General features: G+C 39.0%; 1 protein-coding gene across 1 annotated transcript in view; it reads right to left on the reverse strand.

The window, feature by feature from the left end:
- The window catches only part of COL15A1 (collagen type XV alpha 1 chain), a 257018-nt gene that overhangs the window by 53825 nt on the left and 187660 nt on the right, over window positions 1–15533 (reverse strand). The window contains exons 19-23 of the mRNA XM_075271081.1: window positions 15046–15120; window positions 13566–13613; window positions 12496–12549; window positions 2845–2925; window positions 754–789 (exon numbers count right to left, since the gene is read on the reverse strand). Of these exons, the coding sequence (XP_075127182.1) occupies window positions 754–789; window positions 2845–2925; window positions 12496–12549; window positions 13566–13613; window positions 15046–15120 (294 nt within the window). The remainder of the gene's footprint in view (window positions 1–753; window positions 790–2844; window positions 2926–12495; window positions 12550–13565; window positions 13614–15045; window positions 15121–15533) is intronic.

Here is a 15533-nt window from a genome sequence, read left to right on the forward strand (position 1 = left end):
ATATAAGGAAAATGTTTGTTCTCGTACCGTGTTAGCCAGTGGGTAGGAAATATAAAAAAAAAAAACAGTAAAAAAAACTTGATAATCTTTAGTAGTTGATACCTTTTTAGTTAGCTATTAAAAATTTATCAACTACTGAAGACTATCAAGTTTTTTTTTATATATACTCTATAATAGATCTTCATGTTCACAGTATTGGCGTGCATAGCATGCCGATACATTTGTAACTAGGGTCCCCTGACCCGGAGAACCATACCAAGTCTGGTAGTGCAGATCCCAGGGCACCTTTGGAGATGGGGGCCCTGGGTACTTGCCCAGTTTTAAACATACATTTTTAGCAAAGTGCAGATGAATAGACTGGCTGACAGTCCTTCTAATTTATAAGGAGTACAAAATAATGATTAATACAAGGAGGCACGCGCCTTGACATAAACGAGGAGATGAGAACAAACAACGTCTAACTGCCTATTTCAAAAAGGGCCCACCAAGAATTCTTGACTGCCACATTTAGGTCTAGTGGAGACTAGAATTACTGAGACCAAATTGGATCTAATTTAACTGACAGATGCAGACGGGAGGATAGAATTTAGATCAGAAGGAGTGACATGACATTCTCTATACATACTCAAAGAGCAAATGTTTTCTTCATGATCATTAGTGACAAACAATACAGCTCCCACACAACCAGTAGGAGAACATAAACATACAATCACATTGCATAAAAGTAACATTAAAGTTTAAAACTTAAATTACCATTGGTCCTGGGGGCCCCACCATGCCAGGTTCACCCTTGAAAGAAAAATATATTGTAAATGTGTATCCAAGGGATCCATAGTATATATTTTATATATTAATGCATTCCAATGGTATATATATAATTTTAGGGGACAGGAAAATAATAATTACTATCAATTATGACTATTTGGTACCTACATTTACACGTTCCAAAAGTCAGTAGATTGAGAGTAAGTACCACTATTAAAGGTCAAGCCAAGATCAAAATTCTCCCAAAGTATAATTGCAAAGTGAACATTTGGTCAGTCTTTACGCTTGGTGTAAATACCCATTTAATCACAGTGGTTATTAATTAATTTATTTAATATAGTGAGTTTCAAACCAATGTCTTCATCGTGAGTAAAGCTGACATTATCCAAGGGACTCATAGTATATATTTTATATATTAATGCAATTAAGAAATTTATATACTACATTCAATGAATCATTTTCGACAGTATTTTTTGTTAGAAGCATAGTTATCAATGCGGCCTTAGAACATATTTTGTTTCAGAGGCCCACCAACTGCAGTTGAAGGGGTTTTCCCATCTCACTGTTTCAGCAGCTTTGCCTGCAGTCTGCTCTTCTCACGTCCTGTATTTCTCACCCCCCTCCTCCCTCTTGCTCAATGGACTTGAGAAGGATCAAAATACTTATGGGATCAGATAATATCCAGATGCTTGAACAGAATGGACTCAGTGTTGTCTGTGTTTTTAGATAGAGAGACAACAGATACATATTTATCAGTAAAACTACAATTAGCTGAACTATTGTCCTGCCAGCAACAGCAGTGAGTGAGTGATGTCATTTGTCCTATAGGTCCGTGGTTATAGCAATGCTGTATAAACAATGGGAGGAATAGGATCACAGCAGGTAAACAAAGCTGAATTTCTAAAGCAATATATTTAAGAAAAGTCTTCAATTTACATAAGCTACGAGTATAGATAGGATTGCCGTGATGAGACAACCCCTTAAAGACCTTTTTTCATCCTTTCATGCAGGACCATAGCTGCATGTGTCCTGAGAGCCGACTGTCCTCTGATAGTCTGAGGCACTTTGCATTGGTCAGAATATTTGAACACAGGGCTAGGGCTTCAAATTTATCTTTTGTCTTAGGTGCATGAAAGTCCAACTTCATTTGTGCTTTATTTATTCCCACTTGAGGCTAAGGCCATACACAGCAAATCACTGCCGAAAAACACTGTGGAAAAAAATGTAGCAGGAAGGAATCATGACTCTTATTGTAATGTGTTTCACAGAAAGTCCACAGTGTTTTCCTCTCCGGACTTTCTGTCTCTATTATACCTAAATGGAAAATGCCATAATTTCCGTAGGTATAATTGACATGCTGTGATTTACAAAAACAGTTATTTCACTCACATCAGAGTTTATTTTGCAAATTGTGGAGGGGATTAGCCAGAATGTGTTTTTTGCCTCAGCATTTCCGATATAATGTTGCAAAGTGGCGCCCTGGCCTTAAGGAGAAATCCACATTATTATTTGGCTATTTATTAGCATTATATATTGGGATATATTTTAATATGTGAAAAAATAAATGTTATGTTTTTTTGCAGTTTTGGAAATCATAGCATGTCAATTATACCTATGAAAACTCTGGCGGTTTCCCTATAAGTATAATTGAAGCAGGAAGTCAGCAGAAGAAACCTCTGTGGATTTTCTGTGGAAAGCGCTGTGATAAACATACTACGATGTATTGCCGCAAAGGTCCTTTAGCCCCCTACCATGTACTGCAGGAGTGGATGTTCAGCCCAGGATAGGTGGGTATAAGTGCTTTTTTTTAAAAAAAAAAAATTTATACACATCACCTGGGCTGGCATTTAATGGAAAGGGAACCAGTCAGGCCCCTTTCCATTAACAATATGTATAGAGGTCGGGGAATAAGGCTTTCCCCGACAACTGTGGTCTGGGACTCTGGCCATTTCCAGCTGGCCGTGGGCCCCATAGCCTTCCAGTCCAGTTGTACTTCCTGCGACCACGATTGTTGCGCCACTGTGCATGGATGTACATACCGAAATTGTACATGTATAACAACAATGACCATAACTTTACCTTTTCTCCTGGTGCTCCTGATAATTTAGTGATTAAAGAACCATTAGCTGCTATGATAACACCTGGTTCTCCTTTTTCCCCCTAAAATTTTAAACAAATATACAAAAGTTAGTAGACTACAAGGAAACTACAAATATATGGGTATTCAGAAATTAAAATGTGTTATTTAGTAAGGTACAACTCAGTCTGAAGCAAACATACAACAGTTTATACAAATACAACATATACTGCAAATTGTAATATATTGCTGCAGAATCTAAAAATGTTGTGAGTCTAATAATAATAATAAGTCTAATATTAATTTTATTTATATAGTGCCAACATATTCTGCAACACTTTAAAAATCAAAGGCTACATGACAATGAATTTAAACAACAACAAAAAAATCGCCATAGTTCACTCATAAATTCAGAGTTGAATCAAATTTGCTACAGTGTATGGAGGATTTCCCGGACCAAGGAAAAAAGATGCAGTCGATTTCTAAAAGGAAAAACACCAGCGTCTCTTAGCAAATATTCATATGGATAAAATGTAACCTTTATTCACATGTTAAAAAAAGGACCAAGACTGCATAACAACCATCCTGTACATACATGACAACTTATATGTGTCAGAGTGCATGGCTGCTTAGTCATAGCCTGTCGAGCTGTAACACTACTGCTTAAAAACAAAAGACCATACCTCCTTGTGATTAATTCTAAATGATCTAAATGCCATTAGACTAAAACCCAAGAAGTTGTGTGTTCCTCCAACAATATACAATCCTTATTAGAATAGCACATGCCTGATTAATAAATATTGTACTCACTTAAATAGACATAATATCATAATAACCACAATGTTGCCAAACACTAGAAATATAGGTAGATGTGAATCTGGTATACACCAAACACCGGATAACAGCACAATAAAATATTCACAATAAAATGCAGGGTAATAAATTATGCCATAAAAATATAATCATTATATAAACAAATAAATAAATAAATAAATAAGTACACCATTCTACAACATTAAAAATAAACTTACCAGGAGATCAAATCCCTCCTACTGATGACAGGATACTCACTTCCTGGAATACACCGGAAGTGACATCGTATCACATAGAGAGTCACGTGACTCTATTCAAAAAATATATTATATCAGTGAATATCACAGATAATGCTATACTGCTCAAACAGCATGTAGATTGATGAACAAAGAACCTTGTGCCACTATTAACTCGTTTTTGACAAAAAAAGTGGAGATAGAACTTTCTAGAACTTTCTTGATCTAATGCCATGATGTATAGACTCCTGCGCTACTTTGGCTTTATGTTTTGGGTCATTGTCCATCTGTATTATGAAACGCCGACCAATCAGTTTGGCTGCATTTGGCTGGATTTGAGCACACAGTAAGTCTCTGAATACCTCAGAATTCATCCTGTTGCTTCTGTTTTGTGTCACTTCATCAATACACACTAGTGACCCGATGCCACTGCCAGACATGCGTGCCCAAGCCACCATACTGCCTTCACCTTGTTTTACAGATCATGTGGTATGCTTGGGATCATGAGATGTACTACGCCTTCACCATACTTTTTTCTTTCCATAATTCTGGTAAAGGTTAATCTTGGTTTCATCTGTCCAAAGAGTGTACTTCCAGAACTGTGCTGGCTTTTTTTTTTTTTAGCAAAGTCCAATCTAGCCTCTTTATTCTTGAATGTACAATGCAAAAAAAAAGGGGGTACTGGGAAAAAGGGATATTCACAGCCCACTTACTTGAACCTTTAATTTCTGTGGTTTCTGGTGGACGCCAAATTTCTGGGACAGAGGTAGCACGGAAATCACACCCATCGGCTTTGGGGAATGTTCAAGACAAGAAAAAAGAAGGAAATCCAGCTCCACTCCTTAGATCCCTTTAAAACGTAGCCTTTATTTCACATTGATTAAAAGGTCCAGAGTATAATACAAGCGTAGCCGCTCTTAAATCATTTCCATATTACCAAGAAAAAGGAGAAACATCTGACACGTTTCGAGGTAGTTGTATCCACTTAGTCGTAGCCTAACCCTGTTTTCTCCTGGGTCATTATAAATACCCCTGATGTGATTACAAGCACCTGACGTGTTTGAAAAATCCAAGCGAATGAAAAGATTTTAGCCTTAGTATATACAAAAGACCATAACTTAAAATCACATTTAAAACTGTAGTATGGAAAGCTGATGATTAAACAAATTCAACTGAATGATGTTCAATGTACACATACGTGCGACCCCATACAAAAAGCATAGAAAACAGGGTTAGGCTACGACTAAGAGGATACAACTACCTCGAAAAGCGTCAGCGGTTTCTCCTTTTTCTTGGTAATATGGAAATGATTTAAGAGCGGCTACACTTGTATTATACTCTGGACCTTTTAATCAATGTGAAATAAAGGCTACGTTTTAAAGGGATCTAAGGAGTGGAGCTGGATTTCCTTCTTTTTTCTTGTCTTTATTCTTGAGGCTTATGAATGGCTTGCACTCTTACCCTGCTTAGCCTCTGTATTTACTTTCATGCAGTTTTCTCTTTATAGTAGACTTGGATATTGATTAGCCTACATCCTGGATAGTATTGTTCACTTGGTTGGCTGTTTTGAAGGGGTTTCTCTTCACCACAGACATTATTCTGCGATCATCCACCACTGTACCGTACCGTACCGTACCCTTACCTTCTTTCTTGCCACTCCTAATATTGTAGCAATCTTTCAGATGTGTTTTTTGTTTTTATTTTTTCGCAGCTTACGGGTGACTTGCTTCACCCGCATGCAGAGATCCTTTGACCGTATGTTTTCTTAACAGCAAAATCTTCCAAATGCATAATCACACCTCAAATTAACTCCAGCGGTTTTATCTGCTTAATTGAGGATCACATAATGAAGGAATTGCCCACACCTGCCCATGAAACAGCCTATGAGTCACACAGTATAATGTTCCATAGCACCCCTTCATAATGTGTAATGTCCTAGAGTGACCCTTCCACACAGTATTATGTGCCATATTGTCCCCTAGGGTGCTCCTTGCAAATACTGGAAATCTTTTGGGTTCAGTGACTCACAAATTATTATTATACTCAGGGGTCTTTTCAGACCCCCGAGTATAATAATCAGAGGCTCAGGGGAGGTGACAAACATAAAAAATACATGTTAATTTACCTCTTCCGGGCTTTGGCATCACGCCCTGTTCAATCTTTAGCCCTCTTCGATGACGTCAAAGACGTGGGTTTCACCAGCTTAATTATACGTCACGACACCGGCCTGACCAATGTCAGGTCATTAAAGAAGGCTGAAGATGTTAAGGAGTTGCATCGGAGCCGAGGAGAGGTAAGTAACACAGTTTATTATATTCATTTATCTCCCCTGGTTCCCTGATCATCATACTCCTAGGTCTGCAAAGACCCCAAAGTATAATAGCAGTTTTGGTTTGGACTCATTTGGTCTGAACCAAACCACCTGCCAATCCTGGCCTCACTTACCAATCTCTGCTCCTACAATGGGGATTGACAAGTAAATAGGGCCGCAGTCATCTGCTAAGTGGGCCCCCTCAGGAGCTTGGGGCCCCAGCACTTGCCCGGGTATGCCGGTTGCGGACCACGGCCCTCCTTGGGAATGTACTATTCCTACAGAGATTGCATATTGTTGGAGAAACATACAACTCCCTGTTGTTTTTACCTTTTGGAAATCATGAGCAGACAATATCAGACATTACAGCAAAGCAAAAATGATTAACTTTTCAAACAGTAGTAATGAGAGCCCTGATCGCAAAAGCTTACAGTCTATGAGGAAAGAAGGGTTACATCAAAGGAAAAAGCATAAATTAGGTAGTACAGATGAATCTGTATAAACAAGTCAACAGCTAGTATCTCTATAAATGTACAAATACTAAGAGCATTTAATGCAGGGAACCTTTGGATAGTGGGATTAGGTTCTGAGGAATAAGGTTTAAAAAAAAAAAAAAGTATAGTTTAGGGTAAGAAATGTTAGCTTAGTGTGAGAAAATGTAGAGGGTTTTAATGGTTTTTGATGTTTCCAAAAAAAGATAAAAGGGGGAATTCTGGAGAGGTTTTTGAGGTCCAGGTATCATGCACATGCAAATAATTGAATATGTGGGGTGAAAAAAGATATGAGTCAAAAAAATAAATCTCAAGATGTTGGGATACTATCTAGGAGCTGTGGTAAGGTCATAAATGGAGATAGAGGTCAGGTTTGCTTTGGTTAGTAGATGGCAAATACTACTAAATGATAAATACAAAACTGTTTTGAAAAGATTGAGTTTCAGATAGAGAATACATGATGCTGGAAATAATCACTGTTTTTTTTGTCGCAATTCAGAGATAATGTCACAGGATGAGGTATATAATTGGATATAATCAGGATAAGGATGGTACCAAAAGTCAAATCTATTGATGGTTTGTATGTCAGGAATTGTGTAGAGAGAGAGAGAGAGAGAGAGAGAGAGAGAGAGAGAGAGAGAGAGAGAGAAGGGTGGGGGTGGGGCTTGGACTGAACCCTGAAGAACATCCGCAACAAAGGGAAGAGAAGAAGAAGTAAAGCCAACAAATGATACACTAAACAAATGGTCGGCAAGATAGTGAAGAAAAGTGGTGAGAAAGTGGTACCATCGAAGACAATACAAGACACTAAGGAGTTGGTGGTCTATGATGTGAAATGTTGCAAAGAGATCAAGGAGAATGAGTAAGAAGTAACTGATTCAGTTGTCAAGAGCATTGGAGACTTTTGTAAAGGCAGTAGAATGTATTGCGTGAAGACCAGATTGTAAGGGATCAAGAAAGTAAGACTGCACAATAGGCAAGTATAGATGAAGAGTTATAGGAGTTTGGAGGGAATGGGAGATTAAAGATGGGTTGGTAATTAGTAGCACAGGATATTTTTATTTATTACAGTACCAGTCTACTAGTACTGAGCCCTTGCAGATAACTTTCCTCTATCCCACATAAGTAAACAGTTTGAAGCTGTCGGTTTCCTGTATACCTTTTTTCACTAGGTCCCCCAAGTTTTCTCTGGTGATCAAAATATCCAAAAAGGGTAAGGCATCCTCATCAGTCTTTAGGTAAATGGTAGACTTGCACATTTTCAGTCAGCGCCCTCTATTGGTGTGCATACTTGAGGCACTGGCATCCTAATTACATCATGGAAGTCAGATTTGCATATTCTTCCCATGTTCCTTTGCACAGTGGAGCGCTCATGGCTTAAAAAGACTCCACAAACCTAAATGGTGGTTCTCTCCCTATGGAGTGACGATATCCCCTCAACCCTGTCTAAGCCTCTCACCTCTGCCAGATCAGTCATTTCTGTGCCAAGCTGATGAGATGCAAATACATCGAAACAGCTGTCCTTGGCTGAGGGACTGTATCTGGTAAATTCCCAATATCATTGCAAACAAAGGTCTCTGAGAAGGTCGGCATGATGTTAAAGGGAGTGCCCTCTATTGGATGTCTTGACTGAGACTCTGTCTTCCTAATTACATAATGGAAGATAGACTTGCACATTTTCAGTCAGCGCCCTCTATTGGTGTGCATACTTGAGGCACTGGCATCCTAATTACATCATGCAAGTCAGATTTGCATATTCTACCCATGTCTCTAGGTAAATGTCAGTCCTATTTTACTGGTGTTTAATCGATCATTAAAACCCTGAAACGAATTTCTAAAACCTCCCACATAAATAGTATATCATATATGTACCATGCCCACATTTCCACCCTTGTCATGTCTTCTGCCTGGTTCCAATAATAAAAGAAATTATTCCAGATTAGACATTTTATATTTTGTTGTTCAGAGGGTCCCAAGCATAAATATATTTTATTGAAGTTTTATGAGATTGAATGACATTAAACATGCCTATCCACTGAGTGTGGCAATTGGAACAAGCTTATTCAAATTGGTAGTGACCTATTGCTGCCACACAAAGGAGCAGTATCTGGAGTTGTAATCATGTGACCCCAGTGGAAATATCGGGTCTTGCGGGAAGTGAGCTCTGGGGATGACACAGCATATGGTGACATTGGTGGATAGACATAGATCACTGTGTGTAGTCCGCCCTCCTGTATTGTGGCACCTGATCCGAGGTACACCCCAGGGGGCAATATGGAACTGTATCGTACATTTTAATTGAAGTTAGCATGGGCTTAGAATTACCACTGAATGATGATTTTTTGCAATGCATTAGCATTGTAGTGTATTGCATTAGTGATCGGACCCCCTGGGTTATTAAAACAGATTAAAAATTCAAATCACCCCCTTTCACTAGAACACATATAAAAATACTTAAACACTGTGAAACACATACACATTAGGTATCCCTGTGTCCAAAAACACCCGCTCTACAAATCTATAAAAATATTTTTCCAGTACAGTAAATGCCGTAGCAGAGAATAAAGTCAAGAGTGCCAAACCGCCGTTTTTTCACTGTTTCGCCTGTGTATAAAATGTGAATAAAAAATGATCAAAGCAATAGCAGTACCCCAAAATGGTATAAACTAAATATATATATATATATATATATATATATATATATATATATATATATATATATATATATATATAACTAAAAAGTACACCCGCCCCGCCAAAAAAAGAAACCCTATACATGGAAGTATAAAAAAAGTTACGGGTGCCAGAATATGGCGACTTTTAGAAAAAAAAAAAATTGGCACAGTTTTGGATTTTTGTTAAGGGGTTAAAATGTAAATAAAACCATATAAATTTGGTATCCTTGTAATCGTACCAAAGCTTAGAATATAGGTGACATGTCATTTTGGCTGCACAGTGAACGCCATAAAAATGAATCCCATAAGAAAATCACACAAATGCACTTTTTCTTCAAATCCACCCCATTTGGAATTTTTTCCAGCTTCCCAGTACATTATACAGAATAATCAATGGTAGCATCATGAAGAACAATTTGTCCCAAAAACATTAAGACCTCATATGGCTCTGAGAGTGGAGAAATAGAACAGTTATGGGGTTTGGAGGGGGTTGGGGGGGAGGGGAGTCAAAAATGAAAATTGAAAAATTCCATCGGCGGGTAGGGGTTAATAAAAATTATGTTTTCTGATGACACTAGTGCTTCAAAAAAAATAAATAAATAAATAAATAAATAAATAAATAGTTGAATTATGACAGCATGTTTAAAACAGCAAGGAAAGAACTCATCACCATCGTCAGCTAGTGTGTAAGTGCTTGTCTTTTTGAACACTTGACAAAGGGGCTCTCCCTGAAACGTACGTTGTGTTTAGAACTAAATAAAGATGGATTTATACAATCTATCTCTGAGAGCGCAGTCCTTGGCGATTTCCATTGGATTTCTCCTCAGTCCGAATACTGACAAAGTCCTGCATGTCCGACTTTGTGTCCAGTTAAAAAAAAAAAAAAACCCAAACGGTTTTGCTGCGGAGACCATAAAACGCTTAGGGGCGCTCACGGGCGGACACTTTGCAAACCTTTTCAAATGAATGGGTTTGAAAAATGACTGCCGGTTTCCGTCTCTTGTTCAGTTTCTTGGGCAGACGGAAACTGAAAGTGGAGACCTGGGCGCAGGTGTGAACCCTTCCTTAGCTGGATTTGAACCTAGGACTCCAGTGCTTCAAGGCAACAGTGCTAAATAGAGATGAGTGAATCGAAGCTGACGAAGTGGAATTTGATCCGAATTTCCGGAAATGTTCAAGTTTCATCAAATCCGGATTTCCTCACACTTTGTTGGTAACGAATCGTACAGCTCTGATTGGGGGTTTAACCCCTTGCATTTTACTTGTCCACCATGCTACATGTCCCCTCAGGCACTCCCCGTGGTGAGATCAGGTGGTGCTGTCCTGATAAAAAAAAAAGAAAAGAAAAAAAAGATACTTACCTGTCCTGTGGGCAGCATCCATTCTGGAGCATTTCTGGCCTGTAATTGGGTCCCAGTGATCAGGTGGAGCACGCTGGCATAATAATGTCATTACAATGCTGTAATGATGTCATCATGCCAGCGTACTGGTGTAATAATGTCATCACACCCCACGTAACCACTAAGACCCAATCATAGGCCCAGTCAGTGACGTCTTGGGATCAGGACCTCAGACACCAGCCGGAAGAGCTCCAGAGTGGATGCTGAGCCCATGATGCCAGAGTATAATAATAGCACCAACATTTTGGAAAAGGGAGGGGGGGTTGTCTTGGGAACATATAATACTGTGTAGGGGCCATTACTAAAAAAAAATAAAAAATAAAAAAAAATAAAAAATTGTCCCTATAGGGGATTGAAGCAGTGATCTTCTGATTGCTGCTTCAATAGGTATATGCTGCGATACACATGTATTACAGTGTACAGGAGGCTGTCAGCCTGTGCAGACACATAGACTGACATTCTCCATTCAAGGCAGGATCACCCAGGTATGTGGAGGGACGGTGATGAGGCAGACTTGGGGGTAACTGGTCAGACCCCGGGCTGCCGAATAGAAGCAGTGGCACCCCCCAAAAACATTGTGGAAGTGCTAATCGGGACCCCAATATATAATGAAACCACTGAGATGATGACTGAGGGTATTAGAGGACAGTGACATACAGCTGACATCCAAAAAGCAGGGTGCGCAAGGGGTTAATGCAATTCACTGCAAATTAATTCAGATTGAATAGAATAATACCACTCATCTATTCTAATTTTTCATATTCTTAGATCTAGGTGTATGTGTTAAGTGCCCACCATGGGTGCATGAAACTTATCCCACTATGACAGAGAACAGCAGTGGAAGTAGTATCAGACCTCTTAATGCATGTTCTTAAGATTGCCAACAGGTTAAAACATTTTAGCATGAAGACCTCTTTACAGAGTGTACAGGTAATAAAGTCTAGAGGAGATGGAAAGCATTGAATAATAAGATTAGCAGGATTTCTTTTGTCAAACAGGTAGAAATTTGAAATTAGCAGAAGAAGGTGGACCAGGGTTGGGAGAGATGTCCCCTGCAGCTAGTTGCCGAAAAATATAAGTGATTTATAAGAACATTTTAGTTGTTGCACAGTGCCATGAGATTGGTTAAGGTGATTTAGAAAGATGAACAGAGAATGGAAGTACGGTAAGTAATTCAGTAAGTAAGGGAAAGATTAGATAGAACAACAACAAACAGACAGGGCAGGATATACGTAAACTAACTACCACATATAACAAAACACTTAGATAAGATGAACTTGTATCAAATCCTGTCCTTGTGATTCTCCTATACTAGAACAAAATGTTGTATAGTATTGTCTAGGAGAGAATACCGTATTATTTCATAAATGTGGTATGGTGCTGAAGAGAACATTTAGGTGGAATGTCCACAGCCTGAAAATCATTATACAGTATATAGCATACTGCTATCTCCTGCCTACACAGTTCTTTATCATTAAAGTAGTATAGTGAAGAATGTCAACTTTGTTTTTTATTGCTTTCTGATGGTTTAAAGTGTAAACACTGTCTAAACACATTATATAATTCCCAGCTGCATGAAAAGGGCTGTCTGCTGTGGCTTCCTCTGGCAGTACTAGCTAAGGATTTTAGAAGCTGAACTTACAGTAGCTCCCATATGAAAGTGGTTGTTAGTAAATTGTGCTTTTAAACAGTAGGCAACATTTCTGTTGCCAATATGAAATCACTACCTTTCTTCCTGGCAATCCGGGAACACCAATATCACCCATTGGTCCTCTTGGTCCCTTGAACATTGCAAATAAAAGAAAGACATTGTCATTGTGGTGAATAAAATTCTTTTTAAACCAATGCTTATAAGAAAACACTTAACTTTAAGATATATAATTTTTGTTTGTTTTGTGTTGACAGTATAGATAACCACTTGATGCTTGAAGTTAACTTCCCACAAATGAGTATTCAATGTAAGGTTCTGGACTTGTTTATATTTTGATCTATTTGGGTTTCTCTAAAGGTCCAAATACCTGGGACTGTTGGCAGTAATACAAACCATATAATACAAGTATATTACGGGCATGTGAAACTGACGTTAGGCCCACTTTACCTATGTCGGCCATATTTCCTAGACAAAACAATGGATGGGAAGCAGAGAGGACACTGTCCTGAACTATAATCATGACTGTAATCTTCGGTAAAGAGTTCACTCACAGTCCATATTTCTTGAATTGAATACAACTGTGTGAAACTACTCTAACGATGAAAGAAGTCATACATTCTGTAGAGTGCTTTACCTATGGTTACCAACTACTGCAGAATGTTTGGGAGGCTCCCTAAAAAAAGAGATGGCCTTCCAGACTCCAAAAACAATGGCAAATCACCAGGGCCTAGCAGACTGCTTGTCTGGTGGATGTAAGGGATGTAATCTTTATGTGACTTGGGTACATTATGTTCTGGTTAAATTTGAAAAGGGAGCAAGCCCAGCACATTTCATGCTCACAACAGCATGGGCTTACCGCATGTGGATAAAACCACCAACAGCAACCAATGGTTGCACACTGATGCAAATAATAACAAATAACAACAATTTAATTCACAAGAGCATATGGACATTGGCTGATGCAAGGGTGAATTTTAAGCCACATGCATTTAGCCATACAGCCAAGTACCTAGTACAAGCACACTATTTTCAGAATCACAGAATCATTCCAAAACCAGAATGACAAGAGTAAATAGGGATGTACATTACTACAATTAATGTAAAAATTTAACTTATTTTCTGGTTAAAAAGTCATGATATACTTACTTGTGTCCATGAAATGTTTAGCAATCCATTTGTGTCATTTAGCAGTAACTGTTCAAAAATAGAAACTTTTTTTTGTTTGTTTATTGCAATTTTAATAAATGCTTACTTATAATAAGGAAATAATATAAAAAAAAAATCTTCTCCACAAAGTCTATTTATGTAACTTACCAGTAGGGTTGAGCGAACGTGTTCAGAAAAGATTGGATTCCAATCGGCGATCGAGTAAATTTCACGATCGTGATCGGAATTCCGAACACAATCTTTTTAGGTGGGATCGAGATCGAGGATTATTTCCCACAATGCTTTGCTACTGGCCAAGCATTGTGGGAAAGATAACAATGTTAGCTAGATCCCATAGGAATGAATGGATGCAGCCGGCACACAGCCTTAACCCCCTGCGTGCCGGCTGCGTCCATTCATTCTAATGGGAGACTAGCTAACATCTCTAGTAGCTACTTACCTGCACAGATCGCTGGTTCGATCCCCGCTGTTCTCGGTCCTCTTCGCCTCGCTGCCCCCGCCTCCCAGGTTAGTGTTAAAGACCTAGGAAGAAGGCGGGGCTTGTGGCTTAGGAGAGTGTGGGCGGGTACTGGGAGGGGAGAAGTCATGTCTCCCCGCCCTGTATATACATCCAAAGTACTATGCTCCACCATCAGGGGCAGGGGAACTGCAGTTTTGACTACAAATCTTGCTGCTTTATTACATCAAACAGGTTTACTACTGCCTAGATAGCATGTCCTCCTGATGATTGGGCCACCATAGGTACCCACGAAATGCGTATTGAATTACTGTTATACTTACCTTAGGATCACTTTACATGTATCCAGCGTTTGCTAGTACCAGTGATCCCCTGTTTCTATATTAGGCTTATACTTGCCTGCTACACGTTGGTTAGAGACCCTAGCACTAATTATCATCCCAGGGGGATTTCTACCAACATTTTGATATTGGTTATCTAACTTGCCAGCGCAGCATGTTTTAGCTGTGTTTATCCGTTTATTGGGATCTATTTACAGCATGCTCTTGGTGTGAACCCCATTGACACTTATTGTGGCCATAGTATATACTTAATACTTCAGGCTAGTTATCTCTCTGAAGATAAAATAACTTGAGGTATACTGGATTGCCTTTTTCACACGGCATTTTGAAGAGGTGTTAGTTTTAGTCCACACCTTTATCATGAAGTATCCACATATACATTTATATCTTTGTCCTGTGTAAGGATTGGAGACTATTTCAGGGATCATACTACATTGACCATCCCCCACACTGATCTCAGTGGGTCTCCTCTACACATAGTGAATATTGAGTCCAAATCAAGTCTAATAGGTCTATTTTTAAATGCAGTATCTAATAAAAGTTATGTTTTAATTGCTCACACAGTGACACACGTTTTGTCCAGTAGCAATTGCCCTTCAGTGAATTTATTTACCAATGTGTATCGTACTTTACAAGCAGGGCATCTACAGAAATTGCTTACATCTTGAAGTGTCATTGAAGTTCCAGGAGGTCCAGGGGGGCCAATGATGCTCAAGCCATCTTCTCCTCTCTCTCCCTGCATGCAGTAAAGAAAACTATTACTACACAAGTACAATTTCAAATCTTCACTTACTGCTGGTGTGTCAATTTTCAACTAAGTCACATGACTATGTATAAAAAGAGCCTGTTAGAAAGGCAGAGTCTGGGTCCCTTTACACGGACTATACGCTGGCTGATTTTGAACGTGTAAACGTTCTGAATCAGCAGTGTTTAAAACAGGTCCCATTGTTTTCTATGGGAGCCGGCATACATGCGCTCCCCATAGAAATGAATGGGCTGCTTTTTCCCATTCATTTCTATGGGGAGCGCGCATATGCCGGCTCCCATAGAAAGCAATGGGACCTGTTTTAAACGCTGCTGATTCGGAATGTTTACACGTTCAAAATCAGCCAGCGTATTCTCCGTGTGAAGGGTCCCTCTCTCTCAAAG

This window comes from Leptodactylus fuscus, chromosome 4, assembly GCF_031893055.1.
Source record: "Leptodactylus fuscus isolate aLepFus1 chromosome 4, aLepFus1.hap2, whole genome shotgun sequence".
Taxonomy (NCBI): domain Eukaryota; kingdom Metazoa; phylum Chordata; class Amphibia; order Anura; family Leptodactylidae; genus Leptodactylus; species Leptodactylus fuscus.